We start from the raw sequence: 22,239 nt of genomic DNA, 5'->3' as shown, positions 1-22,239 counted from the left end.
TCGCACCTATCGAGTCTCAAATTTTTCCCATTGGAAATGGACTTGGTCGGCATCTTGTCATACCCGTTTGTGCTAGGATCCCAATAGTATATTTTCGTTGACTAAGCACCATTCCTTCTTTAGTTCGAGCCACTTCAATGCCATGAAAAAACTTCAAGACCCCGAGCTCTTTAATTCTAAATTTGTCGTTGAGAAAAGTTTTGATTCCATGTATCATGTCCAAATTATTTCCAGCAAGGATGACATCATCTACGTATATCAATGCGGCAAGAAAAACATCTTTTATTTGGAAGGTGAATAAAGTGTGATCCGCCTTCGTTTGCTTGAACCCAATTTCTAGCAACGAGTTAGTGAATTTTTGGTACCAATTTCTTGATGCTTGTTTTAGGCCATAAAGTGATCGACTTCTTTAGCTTACAATCCCTATCATCACCTGGTTTAGCAAAGCCTTATTTTCATGTAGACATCTTCATGTAAATCCCCATGCAAAAAGGCATTGTTCACATCAAGTTGATGGATGTGCCAATTTAGTTTAACTCCAACATTTAGAAGGGTTCGAACTATTACTAACTTTGCCACAGGAGCGAAAGTTTTGTGAAAATCTATGCCTTCCATTTGTATAAACCCTTCGCTATAAGCCGTGCTTTATATCTTTCCATCTCGCCGTTTGGTTTGTATTTAATCTTGTAAACCCACTTTGAGTCTATTTCTTTCCAACACCCAAGTTTCATTTTCTTCAAGTGCTCAAATTTCTTTCTTCATTGCTTCTATCCATTATGAGTCTTGAACGGCCTGCTTATAGTGTTTTGCCTCACTTCTAGAGGTAATGGCTGATAGGAAAGCTTTATGTGTGTTAGTAAACTTTTCGTAAGAAATACAATATGTTAAAGAGTGTACCGTTGAGGACTTTTGATCTTAGGTCGATTGCTTATGGTCTATAGATGGTGGTATTCGAACATTAAAGTCATTAAAGTACTTAAGTCTGGTTCTGCTTCGTTTCTCTTTTAGCTGGTCCACACTTTCTTGATCATGCCCAACTATTTTCAAAATTGTGGTCACTTGTCCCAGATGCATCATTTATTTGGTTAGACACTATTGTTTCCATGTTGGGCTCATTTACATGGTGGTTTTCTCTCGTGGGCTTAGTTTTTTTGGGTATTCTCTGAAATAGGCTCATTAGGCATGGCATTCTGGGTATATTCTGAGGTGGGCTCATTGGTCTTCTCTGTATTGGGTATGGGCTCAGTATTTTGGTTAGAATCAGAACTGGGTATAGGCTCGACATTTTCAGAGTTGGGCTTGGTGATTGGTTTAGTAAGTGGTATGGCTTCATGTGTGGACTCGAAGTTGGTGGAATGTCACCTGGACTATGTTCAAGTCCAACATCAGTGGACGGAGATGCATCTTGGGCTTTATTTATTTATTTCTTCATTGCTGCCTCATTTGTGTGGAAACACAAATATTTTTCTCAAATTTCCAATTTTCAAAAGGAAAAATATTTTCAAAAAATTTAACATCTCTTGAAATGATAATTTTAAGATGTTTTATGTCATAGACTTTGTACCCTTTCGCCCTTGCGGATAGCCTAAGAATATTCTCGTCCTCCCTCTCGCTTCAAACTTATCTCCTTTGATTTCGGTGTTCTTGTAATAAGCAAGGCAACCAAAATCCCTAATGTGTTGATAATTAGGTATAGGGGGTCTTATTGCCAATTACCTCCGAAGGCATTCGATTATCATATGTATAGCCGTTATAGCACATTCTCCCCAAAACTTTGTAGGCAAGTTTGCTTCAAACCTTAAAGCTCGTGCCGTCTCCAACAAGTGCATGTGTTTTCATTCAACAACACCATTTTTGTGTGGTGAGGGCAAGACGTTTCTAGAAAGATGCTTATTTAGAATAAAAATGAAGCATGTGGTTAGATGTAAACTCCCTTCCATTGTCACATCTTACCCTTTTAATGTTTTTCTCGAATCGTGTTTTTACCATTTATGAAAGTTCGCAAGACATGTGCTCGCTTCATGTTTGTATTTAATAAGAAAGACCCAAACGGCACGACTAAAGTCATTCACAATAGTAAAAAATAGCTTGCTCGTGTAAAGGAGTGTGTTCGGTATTTACCCCATATATCACAATGAATCAAGTCGAAACAAGCATAAGATTTAGTGGTACTAATAGGAAATGGCAACCTTGTAAATTTGGCCAAGAATCACAAAAGTCTTTAGAATGTAAAGAAACAATTTGAAGAAAACCAATGTCAGGAAGTTTGGAATTTGACGAATGACCCAATTTGTTACGCCATGTGTTAAGGGTAATCATGGCTTGTCTTTTGCTACCCAACATTTTGATCTTGTATAGACCATCTTTGCAATCACCCACTCCAATCAAAGTCCTCGAACGTAAGCCCTGCATAACGCAAAATTCAGGAAAGAACGTTATAACACATTGTAAGTCTTGTGAAAGTCTACTAACAGATAATGAATTGCACTTGAAATTTGGAACATAAAGAACTTCTTTGACAATCATTCCATTGGGTAGAGTAATCATTCCATTGGGTAGAGTATAATCACCTCTACCTTCCACGGCTATGGCTTCACCATGCGGTATAGTAACGGGCGGTTCATATTTTCTTTTCATTCTAATTTTAAGCATGACATCATTATAAATTATAGGTTCGGTTGGGCCCGAACCAATTACCCATTTACCTTCCTTACCGATGTTACCTGCCATATTAGCCGCGGGTGCATTTTCGTCCTCATTCACGTCATCTTTATTTCCAAAGAATTGCACAAACTGTTGATATTGTGAAACCATCATTCCTGGTATCGGGCTTGCCTCCATGTCCACATATGCAGCCTTGGGCTTCAGCTTCTCTTGTTTACCCTTTCCAGCCTTCCAATTGGGATACCCGATTAGTTTGAAGCATCCTTCTTTGTTGTGCCCATATTTGCCACAAAAGGTACAATACAATGTTCAATTGACTCACCAAATTTGTATTTTCCTTCTTTTGATTTTGGTTTGTTAATTTGATCTCGTGCAGCGAAACCATGAGTTTGAAAAGCCGAGGCCTCGGTAACAACCCTTTTTTTCCCCGTGATTGCCCTTTGCTGCTCATCATCCAAGACGAGATGAAAAGTTCCAATGAGTGACGGAATAGGCTGCATGGCCAAGATTTGAGTTCGGATCATCCCACAGGGTCCAAACCCAACAAAAAAAATCATAAAGCCTTTCCTTATCTTTTATTTCAACAAGTTTCTTACCTATCCCACAATCACAACTGTCATAGTTACATTTTGGAGCATGTAGCATGGACTGGATTTTATCCCATATAACATGAAGCTTGGTGATATATATCGAAGCAAAATCCCATTTTTTCTTGTGCTCGTTAGGGACTGTTTAAGTTCGTATGCTCGAGAAGCATTTTCCTTGCCGAAACGCTCCTTCAAGTCAGTCCATATATTGGGCGGTGGGAGCATACCTCACACTCGTTCTTATCTCTTTCTCCATGGCTGCATTTAGCCATCCCTTGATCATTGCATCGCATCTCATCCACGCCATGTATTCGGATGCATCTTCGTTTGGTTTCTTGGTTAAACCGTTCACCAAACCCATCTTGTTTTTGGCAAATAAGAAGTTTTGCATCTCTTCCTTCCAGTTGTTGTAGTTCCCGTTGGTTAACACGTCATTTACGTGAAATCGTCTTGGATAGTCGGAGGGATGAAGATAGTATGGAGAATCATGATTAATGATTCCTTCATTACCTTTCACCTCCTTGCCATTGCTGCCAGCCATGATTCTTGAGAGTATTAGGGTTCTGTATGTGTTTGGGTTTTGTTAAATTTTGGTTTATGGATCTTTGTTATAGTTTCTCTGATACCAAAATAATTTACTATGGTATATTTTAATACATATAATAAAATTATTCAATTAGATCAATGGGTACATCGATGTTTAATACGAGATGCAAAAAATAAGACATGAATCATGCACATCAATCTTGACAAGAAATTAGACAGAGAATAAGGAAATTGTGTTAATTGAGGATCCCTATAATCATGGAGTCAGTAAAAAATGATCCCCTGTAATCACGGAGGTAATAAAGAATGATCCGATTTCCATTAGTACAGGGTTCTACTATTTGGGATTCTCAAAGACGACATTTTATATAAAGAAGTGATTAAATATAAACCATAAAATACTTGAAAACTCATGAAAACCAGTTTTAAACAACTCAATTGAAAATTCAAGTCAAGCCAGCATGGTTTAAAACCTAGCTAAGCTGAAGCTTTCCCTGGCTCGACTCAACTCGTAAACAACCCTAACGAGAAGCTTGACCCATCGTGTTCTCTTGGTAAAATATTGTAGGGATATGGAACATAACTATTATTATTATTACTATATATATTAATTTGCAACTTTTGGTTGCATCATAGGTTATACACCATGTAATAAAAGTTGTATCATAGATTAATAAGCCAAGTGTTTTCCACTACTTACATATGCATAGTTTCACATGTGTTTTAAAATTTGTGATATTTCACATATTGTTACTTTACTATATATATACACATATTAAATTGTAATTTTTGGTTGGTGGATCATTGAGCGACGATGAGTGTGCGTCTGAACGCTAAAACTAAGTAGTGTTTGGCCGCGGCAATGGTTTTGTAGAGGATAAGAGAATGAAGAAATGATGGTTACATGGTGGTGGCGGTAAGGAGGTGGTGTCATACTGATTTGCTGGTGAAAGTGGCCTGACGAACACATCTACTAAAATTAACATCCTTGCCGCGACACGACAGGGTCTTAAAACTAGTTATCTTTTTAAATTTGTTTCTTATTTTATTGCGTAGTTAATGGTCTATTTAGTTTAATTAGTTCAGATTTTCTAATTTGTAATTTCCAACAACACATTTTATTATAATCGTTTGAATTATAAAAAAAACCAGAATTTTCCAATTCGTAATTACTAAGGTTATGTTTGGTTGAAAGGAATTGAATGAAGGGGGGAATTGAATGGGAGAAGGAATGGAATGGACAAAGGAATGAAATGGATCATTACCATTCCTTTGTCTTGTTTGGTTAATATATAGAAATGAAATGAATAATTACGTTATGTTGTTTGGTATTCGAAAAAATTTTTATGAATGAAATAGAAATAATTAAAATATTCCTATCTCAAAATATATAATTTTTTTACAAAAAAAAATCTGAAATGACGACGGTGGTGGTAGCTCTGCAGATGAATATGGTGGTGGCGACGGTGGTGATGGTGTCGGTCATGCGGGGGGGGGGGGTGGTCAAGCGATGGTAGCATTAGTATTGATGGCGGTGGTAGGGTGGTGATGACTGTGGTGGTGGCCAGGCAGTGATAGTGATGGTGGCGGTTATGGTCGGGTGGCGACGGTGACAATGTTTGTTGTGGTTATGGCGACGATGGTGGCGGTGGTAGCTTGGGTGGTAAGGTGGTGGTGGTGTAGGTGGTGATGGCGACGGTGGCGATCAGATGGTGGTGGCGGCGGAGGTGGTGGTGACAGTGGCGGTGGTGGTCAGATGATGGTGGTGGCTATGGTAGTGGTGGTGGTGGTGGTGGCGGTGGTTGTTGTTAGATGATGATGTTGTTGAGAAAGTAGGTTGAAGGAGGAATGGAATGAAAAAAAAAGAAGGGGGTAGGAAGGAATGGTTTTGATGGAATGGGATTCCATGTGTAATGGATGATTCCATTCCATTGTGCAGCCAAACACCTCTTATTTCATTCCCACGTAATGAATCATTCCATTCCGTCTGTCATTACTGCATAACAAACGCTACCTAAACTTTCTTACATTGTTTTTCCTTTTTACTTTTTACCTAAGGTATTTTAAATCTAATAATGTCGTAACGTATCTAAATTCCTAAAAATAACCATTGTTAGATAACATTTTTCTTAATAAAGGAAAACACATTAAGTGTGAGGTGAATTGATTTAATAGATTAATAATTATAACTTTTTTAACAATGTTTTGAACAACCTTATTACCCGAGTGAGTCTCCCTTAAAACGTAATATCAGCTGTTCATACTAATTTTAACGTTCCAGTACTGACTCTTCATAAATCTATTAAGCAGAAAACTCATCACTTGAGTCAAGTTTCGAACCTTAAACCATAAGACCCTAAGCCTTAATAATCATTTCATTATACTGGACCAGAATGACAACTACAATTAAATAATAATGGACTGATCAATAAATTATATTTGTATATAAGTATTACAAACAGACTTTAGAAAAGGAGAAAAAAGTTTATTAAAATGGGATGTGAAGAAACACTAAGTGACCCCGTCTAGATTAGAGATAATCTGAGGGTTAAGTAATGTTTCTCACGAGGATTAGGTCCAGCAGAGAAGATCGTTCTTCAGGGAACCTGCAAAACAGACACCGTAAGCTCGTCACTGAGAAGGGGGGGGGGGGTTCCTCCTTGTGACCACCCTCCGGCGTGAGAATCAGACTAGATTGCTCTGAATATAAGTGTATATTAAGAGATTGCTAGATAGCTAGATAGCAGATGATATTACCGTTCCAAGATGTTGGAGTATTTATAGCCGAATGTAGGTTTCCGAGGAGGTATGGCCGGCCAACCACTCTACCAACTGTGGCCTACGCACGTGCTCTGCTGGTAATTGGTGGATAGGTAGCGTCTGACAGTGACCAAGCGTGTTGCTCACTCTTCCTTTTCTACCAACTACAGGCTAAGCACGTGATCTGGCAGGAGTTGGTGAGCAGGCGGCGGCTATTGGTTACAGTGCTGTGGCGTGTTACCATGCTGCTGTCAGTGAGCTGTCATATCTCTGATCAGATCTTTTGCCCATACCTCGTCAGATACGGTAAAAGATCCTTCAGTATACGGACTGGCTTATTTGGGCGGGAGTATTCCCCCTCCCGCCTCTGTGCGGGATTGCTCCCGGCTTTGCTCGTTCCTTCAGGTGACACTGAATTTAGTTACGCCTTGTGCGTGTAGCCCTGCGGTCTGCGGGTAGCCTTCCCTGATGGCTTGTACCCGCAACTGCGGGAACAGGCGAGGTACTTCACCATTGGGAGGCTTCTCCTGCGTGACCAGCTTGCATACTGCGCGTAAAGCTCTTTGAGCATGGTGGGTCCTGCGGGAGCAGATGGTCTTTGCGCAGACGTCTCTGTCTTAGGTGAGTCTTTGCGGGACCAATCTGGGCTCTGCTGGGACCTACCTCTTCAAGTCCCCCCAGTCCAATGTTCTTCTCACGATTGTTTAATAAAGTGAGGTGAACTTTTGGACTTAAGCAAAGGGTTTTGAAAAGGGTTTTTGTAAGGTTTTCCATGGGGATTCTTCCCGCGGAAGTCCTTGTCACTTGCAGAAATTCCCGAGTTTCCTGCTTGATCGTTGGGTATGATGCGGGTAGGTCTGTAACCTCGTCGCAAGTCAGGAGCGTTGAGTCCCACTTGTATAGATTCTCCATGAGGTTTTGATAGTTTTGAACATAGTGATCAATTATGTTAAATCCACCAATTCCATCCTGGAGCTTCAAACAATGTAGTTCTCGACGTTTCTGCTATGCGGGGATGTTATTTCCGTTTCCGCAAGCATTGCCCAGAAGATCCTTCGTGGTTTCAATTCACTGTGGAGCGCTAGGTATGTGAAGGGTTTTGCCTTAACACTATACCCGCGCTCGTCTTACGGTTACTTTACTCCCAAGGTATTCCCGGCGTCCATTCTTTGCGGGTGCTAGGTATGTGAAGGGTTTTACCTTAACACTGTACCCGCATCCGTCTTATGGTGACTTGGTTGCCAATATACTTTTGGCTTCAATTCCCTGCGGGTGTTAGGTATGCGAAGGGTTTTGCCTTAACGCTGTACCCGCACCCGGCTTATGGTTACTTGTTTGCCAAGTTATTCTTGGCTTCAATTCCCCGCGGGTGTTAGGTATGCGAAGGGTTTTGCCTTAACGCTGTACCCGCACCCGGCTTATGGTTACTTGTTTGCCATGGTAAGGGGTATTTTCCCGCCTACTTTTTAAATCCTTTTGAAGTTTATTTGAAATTCGAAAGGTTGGTGAAAGAATAAGAACAGTAACAACAGTCCAAACATTTGAAACGCCGTCTGACGGTTTCTTCTGACTGTGTCAGAACGTGCAGCAATTTATTGTGACGTGACATCATGTGGTCATTCCAGTTGCTTTTAGTGGCGCTGTGGGCGTGATTTCTGTTGCGCGTGGCCGCTAAATTGATGGCATGCGTGCTATTGACAGCTGTTGCCAGCTTGCATTTTGCCACGCGTCACAATGTCATTGCGCCTTCGTTTTCTCTCTCTTCCGCATTAAATTCACCGCATTAATTGCGATTACTATATAAAGGGGATGGAGGATCCATTCCAACTCACACCTTCAACCTCTTCATCTTTATAGCGATTTCCGGCGAATACTCCACTTTATTCAGTCGAGCATTCTTCCGAAATCGCTTTCTTCCTCTTTTCTGCAATGTCGTCATACGAAGCTGAGGCCGTAACCGATGATAAGAGCACTGCTGGTGAGTGCCAGTGTGCTCTAACTGCCGACCTGTACCGGTACATCGTCAGGAAGTTCATGCTCGATTCCCTCGAGCCTGAGTTTCCTGAACCTCACCAGACCGTGTACGATGCCCCCAGTGGCAAGATCGGAGTTTATGCCGCATTCTTCATCTACGGGAATCTTAGATTTCCGTTGACGAAGTTTATGTTCCGCGTCCTGGAACGGCATGGTGTGCACCTTACTGAGGTGCACCCGATGGCTATTGCCAAAGTCCGGCACATCGAGTGGGTGTGCCGGGTACTGGGCATCGAGCCCCATGTTGACCGCCTGATGACCTTCTATACTTGGAGGTGCATCCAGGGTTGGTATACACTTACAACCCGTATTAAGGGTTTGAAGATCTGCGCGACCGAGCGCAGTCTTCGCTCGTGGAAGCGGGAGTTCTTCTTCCTGTCTGCCCGCGCCATCCCCATCGCCATGAAATTCAAAAATGGCCAAGCCATTCCGAGCCTTCACGCCGCCAACTATCAAGAGGCGGAATGGTTTGCGAAGATATCCCGAGTCCATTCACCGGTCTTCCGGTTTCCGGAGTCCGGGATGGTGATGTTGGGGATGAGCCGCGTATGGAAGCAGGCTGATGCGCAGAAAGTCCCCATCGTCCTTGAATACGGTTCGAACTTTATCCCTTATGGTATGCGCCCTTCTTTTGTTTTTGTTTTATGATATCTTCTAACTTTTTTCTTTTGTTTCAGAGGGGAACAATTTGGAGTCTCTCCTGAACCCGCGGGAGGTTGACGGCCCGGCCCGGATGGGTACTCGCGCTCTTGATGAGAACGAGTTGCCCATCTTGGCCCAACGGCGGATCGATTTGTCGAAGTCTATCCGCAGGGCCACGAGATCCTGAGCCAACGGCGGCCAGGTAAGCCGATCCTCCACTCTGATCCCGTCGGTGCTGTTCCTGATCTTAGGATTATTATCTCATCTTCTGAGGAATCCGCAGATGGTCCTCCGTTGGTGCGGAAGAAGAAGGCTGCCTGCGGGAAGGGGAAGGAGAAGGTGGTCTCCCCAGCTGATCCGGTGGTCGTATCTGACTCCGAGTCAGGTAGTGAAGCGGCGGGGGGCCCTGATGGCGAGAAGACCGTTGTTCCAACTGTTACTTCTGAGGAACCAACAACGGTGATCGGCGTGAAGAGGCCGGCTCCATCGGGTTCCTCCCCGCCCGTCCGTACGTTTAAGCTCAAGAAAACTCGTAAGTATTGCACTTGTCTTGTAGATTTTCTTTATAAATTTATCTAACACTTTTATCTTTGCGCAGGCGTGGATGTTGACGCATTCCCGAGTAGAGCTAAGACTTTGCCGATGACAGTAAGCTTGGTCAGCTTACCTGAGGCATCGACCCAGGCGCTTGCGCTTGTTCCCGCTGGTTCAGTTGCTCCTGAGCAGACTGTTCTAGCCGAGATGGCGTCACCGCCGGTGGTAAGTGCAATTTTTACAGCATCTTTCACCGAGCCGGCGGTTGCGCTTCCTGCAGTCACTGCGGAGGCGACGGCGCCCACGCCACCAGCAACGGCTGGACCATCAGGTATGCGCAGGGTTTCTCGCCAGTTTAGGCCACCTTCCCATCTGCCTGACCTGTTAGACGGATTTCCTTTAGGTTCAGGTGATGGGTTTGGTGGCTATCGACCTGTCATTGACCCTACAGGTGCGTAGGGTTCTTTTGACACTTATAGTTTTTATCATCTTTTCCTAACTGCTTTGTTTCTTTTGCAGTGTCGGATTCCAATGAAGTGTATGTTCCGCGATGGAACATTCGCCGAGGAACAACCCTTCGCACCCCAGTGGAGTGCGTGGACTGGGCTCGCCACGCTGCTCCTCATGGTGCGTTGGGGGAAGCCATGGCCAGCTACCAGGAGGGTAGGCTGAGCAATGAGCTTCGGGTTCTCCAAGCCCAGATGCAGCCGCGCGTCGAGCTGCTTTGTCGTGAAAACGACAAGTTAAAAGCAGCTCGCGCCAAAGAAATATTCGAAACGCGGGCTCTGCGGGAGGAGAACCAAAAACTTGCGGCTGCTGCCGCCGAAAAGGAGAAGGCTTTCAAAGCCCTCGAAGTTGAAGTACAGGCGCGCCTTGAGGCCCGTTCCAAGGCTGCCCAAGCTGTGAATGAACAGCTTCGGCTAGCCAAGGAAACTGCGCGAAACGAAACTGAGAGGGCTGCCAAGGCTGAAGCCGTTGTTGAGCCGTTGCGCGTGGAGAACGAGGAGTTGAAAGCCAAAGTAGAGGCTCTTCAACGCGCTCATGATGCCTTGGCAATGGAAGATGCCAAAAAACTCCAAGAGATTCTGGACCAAAGGGGGGAGCTTGCCCATAATGCGCGGAAGCTAAAGGGCGTCGAGGAGGCTGCGGCTAAAGAAGTGTTGCTCGCCAACATTAACAAGAATGAAGCCGATCGCGCCCGTGACGAGGCTCAAGCTACCCTCCAATGGCTTCTTCGAGAAGCGTTGCCTCAGGTATGTTTAGCTTTGTCTTCACGCTTTCTTTTGTAAGATTAAGAGGTTCTAACACTTGTATTTTTTCTCCTTTGTAGGTTGTGCGTCGGGTCTTCTCAGAGACTTCTTACGACGATGCCATGAGCGCAGCCCTCAACGCTTCTCATGAGGATGGGGAAAAGGCTGGCTTCCTGCTTGGTCTAGGGTTTGCTGAGAAAGGCGTCTCGCCTTCCAACTTCCCTTTGTTCGACTTGGATACTGAAGCCATTTATGACCAAGCAGTGAACCAATATGCTGCCTTCCCGCATCCAGTGGTGGAGAAGGTGGATGAAGTTGCTGCTGCTGATGATGGGTTAGCTATCCTTAAAGCTTTCCTCGAGCCAACCCGTTCCTCTGATGGAGCGGGTCCAAGCGGAAGCGGCCCTGAAGCTTGATGTTGAAGATCCCTTCCCACTGTTAGGATAAACTTGTATAGATGTAACATTTTTCTGTTTTTAGGCGGGTAGTTACCCAGCCATTCTTGTAATATACTATTTTAATGTAAAGTCTTTTTGCGAATTACATTGCTGTCTTCATCTTTGGATTCCTTGCATTATAAACTTATACGACTTGCATACTTAAATTAGCAATTTTCCAAGTGATGAATAAGTTTAACCTGTTGAACGTGGTTGATAATGGATTTAAGTTTTGCTTCCTCTTTCGTGATTGTGCGGATAGGACCGTCACGTGCACTTAGTAGGATTGCTTTAAACTTTAATCTATACCTGACCTGCGTGTAGGCTTCCTTTATTTCTTTGAAATTTCTAAGTTTTTAGGAGTTTACCTTAAAACGTGGTTGATAATGGGTTAAAGTTTCACTTCCTTTTTCGTGATTGTGCGGATAGGACCGTCACGTGCACTTACAAGGATGGCTTAACTTTAACCTATATCTGACCTGCGTGTAGGCTTTACCTTTTTACTTTGAAATTTCTTAAGTGTTGAGAATAAGTTAACCTTTGAACGTGGTAGATGGTAGGTTCAAGTTTTGCTTCCTTGCTTGTGATTGTGCGGGTAAGACCGTCACTTGCACTTACAAGGATGGCTAAACTCTTACATCTAGCCTGCGTGTAGGTTTGTCATATTTTTGGGTTCGTGCGGTTAGGACCGCCTTCCCACGCAACGACTTCACGCGGTGTGAATGCCGTCACAAATAAGTTAACCGTTCGACGAGCGGTTGTTGATAGGTTAGTGTTCAGTTTCCTCTTATCATGATTCGTGCGGATGGACCGGCACTTTCATTTATTTGGATGGCTGTACTTTTCCCCTTCAACTGACCTGCGTGAAGGTTTTGTCGTTTCTGGTTTTATGCGGTTTAACCGTTTTCCCCACTCCACGATTCTTCCCGTAATGTGGTGAAGACCGGCATCAGTGTTAAAAGTAAAATGTAAAATCATCAGCTTCGATGTTCTAAAGAGAATCATTTCCATCAGAAGTGGCTCTTGGCCTTTTCTTTACAAATTGGAATTGATTTACATGCAAACTGTGTAAATGAACTCCCATGTTGTTGGGATGGGAGTGCCATCGAGCCGATACGCACCTGGTTCGGGATCTCGTTCTTTACGCAGCATGTAGTCTCGTCATTGAAGCTGGAAATTTTATTCGTGTTTTCCCCTAGGGTTCTACACACATCCGCCTGCTCAGCTTTTATTTCGCCACGAGGTGCGCGAGCGTCCCATCTCGGACAAATGCTTCGACCATGTCCTTTACGTCTATGCATTCTTCAGTGTTGTGGCCTTTTGTCCTGTGAAAGTCACAGTATTTGCTCCGATCAGCATCGTGACGATGTCGGATTATTGGGGGCTTTGGCCACGGGAGCTCTTCAGTGGCGAATATCTCGGTGACGCTTTTGGTGAGTGGCGTCCATCTGGAGTTCCGGTGCGGCTGTACATTATCCCTTCCTCCTAATTGATGTTGCAAGCCGGATGAGGTGTCAAAGTTTACCCTTGACTGCCAAATGCCTAGCTTCCGCTTTTTGTTTAGTCGGGCGGTGAGGACGTTGTCTTCTCTCGTTTTCTGTGTGTAAAGGTTTGTGCTCTGTGGGAGATCTCTACCCAGTTGCTTCTCCGTTTCCGCATAGCGTTTTGCTGCTGTCATGATGGCATCCCATGTGGATGGCATGCCATCTCTACCCGTTAGGGTGCGGATGAGCTCTGGGTCATATGCGCCCTGGATAAAGGCGGCTCGAACAAGATCTTCGCTGATATTGCCCAAACTTAGCTTCTTCGAATTGAAGCGAGTAATGAAGTTTGGCAGAGATTCATCTTCTTCTCGTACGCATTTGAGGATTGTCCATTGCTCCTCAGTATACTTCCGTTGCTGGCTGAAGTGTTGGCTAAACTTCTGTTGGAAGTCTGCCCAGTCGTAAATGTGGTTGACCGGTAGACGGTCAAACCAAGCTCTAGCAGCCCCAACAAGCGTCATTTGGAACATGTAACACCACGTGGGTTCCGTCCAATTGCTAACGGTTGCCCCCGCTATGAACCTGTTCAAATGATCGTCCGGATCAGATAAGCCATCATATGTGCCTATGTTAGGCATCTGTTTGGCACTCTTAGGGGCAATTGCTTCCGCAATGTCCCTTGCAAATTTGGACGTTCCCGCATTTGCAACGTTTGGTCTGAATGTTTTGGAGAAGTCGCGTGGACTTCCACCTGTGTTTTTTGGTCCGAAGGCGTCTCCAAAATGCCTTCTTGGTTGAGAAACCGATTCTTTACGCTTCCCTTTCACCTTATGGCGAGGGTTTGCGTCTCTATCGGATTCCTCCGAGTCATCCGAGTATTCCTCGAATTCTTTAGCCTGTTGGACGGAACGCAAGCGTTCCTCCAACTCAGCTTGGAATTCCCTCTGTCGTGCCTCCGCCAATGCCTTCACTTCATCAAGTGTTTGGCGGGGGAGTCTTGTTTGTTTCTCCAACTGGGTATCAGTGAACCCCAGTGAGCGATTGTTTACTGCACTTGCCCCAGCTTGCATAAGTGGGGTAGTGTTCGTAAAATTTACTTCACTTGCCCCGGCTTCGGTAACTGGGGTAGTGTTTGTAAAAGCTGTGTAACCGGTATCCTTCCCAGTAACTGGGGTTGTGGTTACCGGAGTTTCTCTAACCATCTTTCCAGAAGTTTTTTAAAAAACTGGAGGAAAATAAGGTTCTAGCTTTATGCACGGATGGCGCCAATGAAGAAACACTAAGTGACCCCGTCTAGATTAGAGATAATCTGAGGGTTAAGTAATGTTTCCCACGAGGATTAGGTCCAGCAGAGAAGATCGTTCTTCAGGGAACCTGCAAAACAGACACCGTAAGCTCGTCACTGAGAAGGGGGGGGGGGTTCCTCCTTGTGACCACCCTCCGGCGTGAGAATCAGACTAGATTGCTCTGAATATAAGTGTATATTAAGAGATTGCTAGATAACTAGATAGCAGATGATATTACCGTTCCAAGATGTTGGAGTATTTATAGCCGAAGGTAGGTTTCCGAGGAGGTATGGCCGGCCAACCACTCTACCAACTGTGGCCTACGCACGTGCTCTGCTGGTAATTGGTGGATAGGTAGCGTCTGACAGTGACCAAGCGTGTTGCTCACTCTTCCTTTTCTACCAACTACAGGCTAAGCACGTGATCTGGCAGGAGTTGGTGAGCAGGCGGCGGCTATTGGTTACAGTGCTGTGGCGTGTTACCATGCTGCTGTCAGTGAGCTGTCATATCTCTGATCAGATCTTTTGCCCATACCTCGTCAGATACGGTAAAAGATCCTTCAGTATACGGACTGGCTTATTTGGGCGGGAGTATTCCCCCTCCCGCCTCTGTGCGGGATTGCTCCCGGCTTTGCTCGTTCCTTCAGGTGACACTGAATTTAGTTACGCCTTGTGCGTGTAGCCCTGCGGTCTGCGGGTAGCCTTCCCTGATGGCTTGTACCCGCAACTGCGGGAACAGGCGAGGTACTTCACCATTGGGAGGCTTCTCCTGCGTGACTAGCTTGCATACTGCGCGTAAAGCTCTTTGAGCATGGTGGGTCCTGCGGGAGCAGATGGTCTTTGCGCAGACGTCCCTGTCTTAGGTGAGTCTTTGCGGGACCAATCTGGGCTCTGCTGGGACCTACCTCTTCAGGATGAAACGTCTTTATGTCTTTATGAAATAAAACCAGAAATGCAACATGCTTTTGTGAGTTTAAAATTGCTATTTTTTTAAAGTTATCCAAAAATTTTATTTTTCCTAGCCATTGGAAATTGGAATTGGGATCGACAGACCCAGAAATTTTATTTTTTCAACAGGTTAACAATTTTTTTTGTAATTCTGTGACAATTTTTCGAGTACGATGACTATTAAGACAAATCCCATAGATGACCATTCAAAACTATTTTTTTTATTTTGAAGTATAAGCAAAGCAAACAAAAACCAAATTAAATTAACTTTATTTGAGTTTTCCATCTAAAATATCATTTTCTAGTATAACTTCTTTTTCGTATATCCATCGGGCTAGGGGTTAACGGTGCAAACTAGCCTAACCATTGTTCAAGATCATCTCGTCAAAACTCTTTGAAATTAAATCCCCGTAGTGAGGGACAGTGCTACGATTATCGAAAAAAACAATCGGAACCAGTATTGAGCATATTCCATGAAAGCCTATAAATTCTTAGTAATTTGAAGATGTTGAAGTACGATTCACACTTTTTTGGACCAAACTTTAATTCAAGATGTTAAGTGATAAGAATTTTAAATTATTAGCTTATTGAAGAAATCTTTGTAGGAATTGCATGAAGAAATTTATTAGAACTTTTACTAGAGGGGTATTTCACACAAAACTAACGAAACAAGAAAATGGTGTTATTGGGAGTGGTGTTGGTTGCAACTTAAATGAATTCGCAAGGGCTTAAAAGGCTGATTTCAAACTATTAAGGTAAAATAATTTTATTTATTAGAACAAATAACATAGACGAAAACAACATTTTACTCTCTAAAAAAAGTTACAAGATCTCTATATTTAATAGCTAGCTTTTATCCCTCATATTATAGAATTGTTTTATATTATTCGTTTCTAATATATATATATATATATATATATTTTGAATTTTAATTTTATTTATTGTAAAGAAGTTAATAATATACTTAGATTTTAATGATGAAAGGGTTTTATAAATAAATGAGATGTTATAATCCGGTTTAAAAGTTATCCAGATTTGGTGAGACTCATGATAAATTTTGTTATAATCCGTTTAAGGGTTAATCTGGGTTTTGTGAAACTCATACATGTGAATTCGATCAAATGCATGAGTAGCCTCCATTTACAAATAAAGCAATATGATGGATTGATAGGATGGGGAGCAACCAAAGAGCTTTTAATAGTTTCATTTATATATATATATATATATATATATATATATATATATATATATATATATATATTCATAATGCTTATAAATAAATAACTTTATAGTTAATTAGTTTTTAGCCCTCACATTACGAGGTTTTTTTACATTTCTCGTTTCTAATATTGTGAATATATATCTTTAGATTCTAACTTATTTTGTTGTAAGAAAATCTATAAGATACTTGGACCTCTTTTGATCCACTTATGTTTGCTTATGTTAAATTTTGGATGAAACAAATGAATAATCTACTTAATGTTTTTTATTTGTTCATTTGTGTTCACTGAAGTGTGTTTAGTTATATTGGTTTATGTTTTCTTTTATTCATTTATATTTGTTTATACATGTTCATTTATTTTCGTTTACCTTTGTTCAATTATGGTTGTTTATGTTCATGAATTGCTCATTTAAATTTTAAATGAACAAACAATTTACTCGGGTTTGTATTAGAGAACATTAAGATAAAAAAAACTAAATTAGGCATGCTTATATAAATTTAGCATAGTAGAGTATATTAGTAATATGCCACCGGTAACAACCGTTATAGGCCTGGAATCAAGGTTGGCGTCGTGGTATGAGTGATGAAGATGAAAACGAGTTGACCCAGACATGGTTTCATAAATAAAAGAGAAGGTAAGGGGTGACTAGATCTCAACCGGTAACCAATTAACCGGTGTTCATTCGGCAATTCCGAAGAAACCAAACAAAGAATGGGTGGTTGATGTAGGTGACGATGGTGGTTGATGCATGAGAAGAGAGGTTGATGGTGGTGGGTGGTAATCGGAAGTTAACGCGTGATAGGAAGGATAGACCGACGACAACTAATATTTAGAGGAGAGAAATTGAATTAGGGTTTCACAAAAAAATGAAAAATTATAGCACGTTTAAGGGCTATCCGGATTTGGTGAGACTCATGACATGCGGAAATTATTATAGACGATCAAATGGTTTAATAAATAAATGAGGTTCTATAACCCGTTTAAAGGTTATCCGGGCATGACTGCAAGATTTATAACTTAAATGGGTCTAAGCGGGGTCAAATGAATGAGAGCTCATCGTTTAGAATTGAAGAAATCCGGTTGCTTGATAGGGAAGGAGGAACAACGAGAAAGTGAAACATAGGATTTTTTATTATGAAATGATATAGATACCAGTTTGAGGCCCCCCCCACACCCCCCCCCCCAAACACACACACTGTTTCTTATATTATAAGGGTTTATTTGGGTTTTTGTTTTTAATCTTATTTCTATTCTTTGTTTTGTAATAATTTATTTTATTTTTTTTAACGTAGTTATGTTTTGATTTAATACTATTATATTAGTTTGTTAGGTTTATTATATTTTTTAACGTTTGGGCTCTTTTAATTAAGAAATATAGATATTCAATGAATGAACATAAACGGACACGAACATTTTCATTTTTTTAAACGAACCAACATGAACATAAATATATGTCAAATCAAAAAGGGGCAATTGATGTATGTGACGATAGTGGTTGATGCATGAGAGGGGGTGTTAAAGATGGTAGATGGTAATAGGAATTTAACCGGTGATGGAGCGGATAAACCAACGACAGAGAATATGTAGAAAAGAGAAATTATATTAGGGTTTGATAATGAAAGAGTTTCACAAATAAATGAGGCGTTATCACCCGTTTAACTGTTATCCGGGTTTGGTGAAACACATGACCCAACGAAAATTATTTTTTGATGATGAAAAGTTTTCACAAATAAATGAAATGTTATATATAATCCTTTTAAGTGCTATCCGGCTTTGGTGAAACCCATAATCCCTTTATGCAAAAGTCCAATGACCGGTCTGGTTAACTACAGTTCGCTCGGTCCCCGAAAACCGGCTGGTCCAACTGTAAAAGCAGGCGGTTGAACCGATTTTTCTATTAAAAAATAATTTTTTTTGAATATATTTTTTTCCAACATTTTTTTAAGCAAAAGTCGTTGGGCCAGTCTGACCGATTTAACCGGTTGCCCCAACCGGTTCGCTGTCTGATCCGATTACAAAAACATTGATAAATATCTCAAAATAACCTAAATATTATCCATGGGCCTTGGGCTCACTACTACTTAATACACCAGCCGAAGTTATCCTCTCTCACTTCTGACACAAACACACGACTTGTCTATAATAACAAGGTCTCGTTTTAAGGTTTCAAAATCCCCATTTACTCTTCACATGAACCGGTCTCTTTCCATTTCCACCATTATCGTTCCTTATTCTTAAAACTTCAAACCCAATATTATTATTATTATTATTATTATCATTATTATTATTCCTTTAATTCAGCAATGCAATCAGAAATCGACTCCACCTCAATATCCTCAGCATCTCCGTACATTGGTCAAAGCCCGTCATGTGACTCACACGATGACAAATCATCAACCAATAGTCACACGACCCCAGTCGAGTCTCCGACGCATCCGTCCCACTCACGGATGTCGTCTGAGAGTCGTGTATCGGGGCCGTATCGGTTTTCTATGGTAGGAAAACATCATGATCATCATGAACAAGAGTTTTTGAATAATAATAATAATAATAATAATAATAATAATAATATCAAGAAGGGTAAGAAGAAAAGGTGGCCACCTTTGTTTAGTGTGATTGATGAGGAGGATGTTGAGGGTTATGGGTACGATGATGATTATACTTATGATGATCGACAAGTTACGAGACAGTGTCGGGTTGTGATGCTTGTTATGGGATTTGTGATGGTTTTTATTACTGTTTGTTTTATCACTTGGGGTGTCAGTAGACATTACAAACTTCAGGTTCAAATGAAGGTAAGTAATTATTAACCCTACTTGTTAATTTGTTATTTATTTCCTTATAATAATATAGTTTTTATAATAAAATTTACCATATATTTTGTGTGTATGTAGTGTTTTTGTTAAATAGTATTTCTAAAAATGACCGTTTAGATCACTGGCAAGCAAATATCTTCATTCCTTAAATAACTCAGTGTTTGAAGATATGATAAAAAGAGAAAAAAAGAAAAAGAGATGGTTATATGACATGTATGACAGTTAAAGCAAAAGAAACGTATACGTTTTATTAAAAGGTCTGTTAACATAAAATTAAAGTATTATAGTATCACATGTATTTTATTTCTAGTTTCTTGCTAGTTATTTTAATAAAATTTACAGTTCTAAAAAAGACATGTATTTTGTTAGTAAAGAAATGATTATAAAGTATGTGAACTTTTTGAGTGAAGATTTTATATTTTTATACATACTTTTCATGTGAAGGATTTGGAATCCAAACTTTTGTTAAAAGAAATATCTTTTAATTTAATGTTTAAGATACTATATTTTTGTTTGGTGTTTGATACTTGATTAATTTTCCATATATATTTTTTATAATTAAATATTTAGTATAATATTTCTATTTAGTATTTCAAGATACCAGTTAATATTAGTTATAATATATTAGTTATATTTAATTCAATCTTTTGTTTCTTTGTAGTTGAATTCATTATGTAACATAATTTAGATTTACTTTTGACATTCCTGTTTGATTCTTAAGTATTAAATTAACTTCTACCTTTCAATTTATTATTTCAACCGACTTTTTTATGCTATTCAACCTAATAAATGCCCCAATTTAATTATCGCATTTAAGTTATTTTTTTCTATTAATGCTACAATTAAATGCTAAGTCTGTTTAAGGTATGCATTAACTATTGTATTAAAAATAGTTGATACTGAAATTATTTACCCATATGTCATTAAGAACCGATATCTTGTGTTGCAGAATTGGAAATTGAACAATTTTTATTATGGAGAAGGATCAGATAATACCGGAGTTCCAACCAAATTGTTGACGATAAATTGTTTGGTGAAGATGAACATTCATAATCCGGCTACATTTTTCGGCATTCATGTTTCATCTACATCATTAAATCTTTTCTACTCACAAATCATAGTTGGAAGTGGTCAGGTAATTTTTTAAATTATTAATGAAAATATAAAATTTTGAACTTTAATTTATGAAAATTTTAGCAAAGTTATATACATTTTTCTAAGTTTTCGTATTTTTATCAGTTTATGAATTATTATCAACCAAAGAAAAGCGGTAGGACAATATCAGTAAACGTGGAAGGTCGAAAGGTTCCGCTTTATGGAGTTGGAGAGGGCTTGGTTATGTCAAGCAAAGTCAATGGCAGCGTTCCATTGAAGTTAGAGTTTGAGGTTCGTTCACAAGCCTACTTGGTGGGTTCGTTGGTGAAGACGATTCATCATCGTCGAATCTTATGTATTTTGAAAATCGATTCTCAAAACAACAAAGCCATTGAGTTTAATGAGGATTCATGTTCTTCTAGTTGAAATTGAAATGTAAATCAAGATATATTATTCAGCTTTCCTTTAATTTTGCTTAATTTATCAAATATATATACGCTAGTAATTAGTATGGTACTTTTTTTTTTTTTGTAAATTTTTGGTTACATGAAAATAAGAGAATAGGGTAGTGTAACATCCCAAATTATCCATATAATTATATATATTTATTATGTAAATATTTTTATTTCTAAGAAGGGTTATTTAACTTGAACGATATATTTAAACAAATAAAAGTGATTACATACACACACACACACAAATAACAAACCTGGATGTTATTATCCAAAGATAGAGGAGGTAAACTGCAAATTTAATGTTATTGACTAAATAAGTCAACATCAACATCCTAGTTAAGAGATGATACTTGCATGGTAGGATTCATTAATCGAATTATGATGCAATTATGCATTTGATGTTAAAAGGTTCAATGACACAATGTAAATGGATATTAAAGTAAGGATTAAAAGGAAAAGACACTTTGAAAAGGTGGCACACGCCAAGTGTTTGTCAAAACGCCTTAATGAAAATATTGGCATAATAAATCGTGTGAAATTTAGATGGTCGTTTGGGTGTAATGTTAAATATATAGATCATTGTTAAATACATCTATTTAGAGGTAACTTATATGAGAAATGGCATGGGGTTAGTTTACTATTACGAATGTTAAATATGAAGAATTGATATAAAATCTATCCTCGTATGTTGACTTTAGGTGGTCAACAAGGTGGGAAAGCAGTCGGGAATTAAAGGACATGCAAAGCCGAGGTAAGTGAATCTTACATCTAATTATATTCATAAAGTGTACTTGATTTGGTAAGCATAGTATCAATGGGTCGAGATACCAAAGTGCTGAAAGTTCAGCTTATCTCTAGATTTTAACCGTTATTTAAAAATTCATAGATTATTAACCAGAAGTCCGATTAGGGCGTATTTTGTATCGATAGAAAGGTCTATGAGTCTATTTTAGTGGGATTTAAAGATTTAAATGAATTACCTAATGTAAGCGGGGGTAAACATTGGATTTCCACAGCTGCGCAATTCTGTTTTTAAACTGAACCTTATAGTTATTGTAAAATTTTAAGAAAACAACAAAAACCTGTTTGGCGTATTTTATATGGAGGGAATCCTAAATACGTATTTTTCTGTTAGTTAAGTATATTTTTTTTACTAATGGTTATCACTAATATGACTATAATTGATATATTAGTGGTGAAATACCAATGACCCCATTTAGTTAATTACAAGTTTATGTTAATGAAAACATGAGAATAATGGCAATGTTAAATGGGTTTTGGCTCATTATATTTAACTCGTCTAATTGTTTAATACGACTAATATGGCTATAATTATATGACTCGGTGGTGAGTTTTATGGTTGTAGATTTTGCAAGGAGATTGCTCATAGAGTGGATATGATACGAGTCAAACTTGGAATCTTCATATTTTGAAAGTCCGGTTTAGTAAGTTGGTTTATATACATATTATGTATCATAA

The 22,239-nt window shown here is 40.0% G+C and overlaps 1 protein-coding gene across 1 annotated transcript; it reads left to right on the top strand.

Annotated features, from left to right (window-relative positions):
* The first annotated feature begins 18,737 nt into the window (after positions 1 to 18,737).
* Positions 18,738 to 20,758, top strand: LOC143622419 (uncharacterized). Its single transcript, XM_077093576.1, has 3 exons — positions 18,738 to 19,189; positions 20,160 to 20,345; positions 20,450 to 20,758. The coding sequence occupies exons 1-3, from the start codon at positions 18,845 to 18,847 to the stop codon at positions 20,729 to 20,731; spliced, it is 813 nt and encodes a 270-aa protein (XP_076949691.1). The 5' UTR covers positions 18,738 to 18,844; the 3' UTR covers positions 20,732 to 20,758.
* The last annotated feature ends 1,481 nt before the right edge of the window (positions 20,759 to 22,239 follow it).

This window comes from Bidens hawaiensis, unplaced genomic scaffold, assembly GCF_021521415.1.
Source record: "Bidens hawaiensis isolate Kalapana, Puna unplaced genomic scaffold, B.hawaiensis_p1.1 tig00003141_1, whole genome shotgun sequence".
NCBI lineage: Eukaryota > Viridiplantae > Streptophyta > Magnoliopsida > Asterales > Asteraceae > Bidens > Bidens hawaiensis.
The sequence above is the reverse complement of the archived record's forward strand: the minus strand, read 5'-3'. Positions and strand labels throughout refer to the sequence as shown.

Excerpts from the sequence above, each read along its gene's own strand:
- LOC143622419 (XM_077093576.1), top strand. The coding sequence starts at position 18,845 with ATGTCGTCTGAGAGTCGTGTATCGGGGCCGTATCGGTTTTCTATGGTA. Across the intron at positions 19,190-20,159 it reads AACTTCAGGTTCAAATGAAG|AATTGGAAATTGAACAATTT; the intron begins GTAAGTAATTAT and ends CTTGTGTTGCAG. Across the intron at positions 20,346-20,449 it reads TCATAGTTGGAAGTGGTCAG|TTTATGAATTATTATCAACC; the intron begins GTAATTTTTTAA and ends TATTTTTATCAG.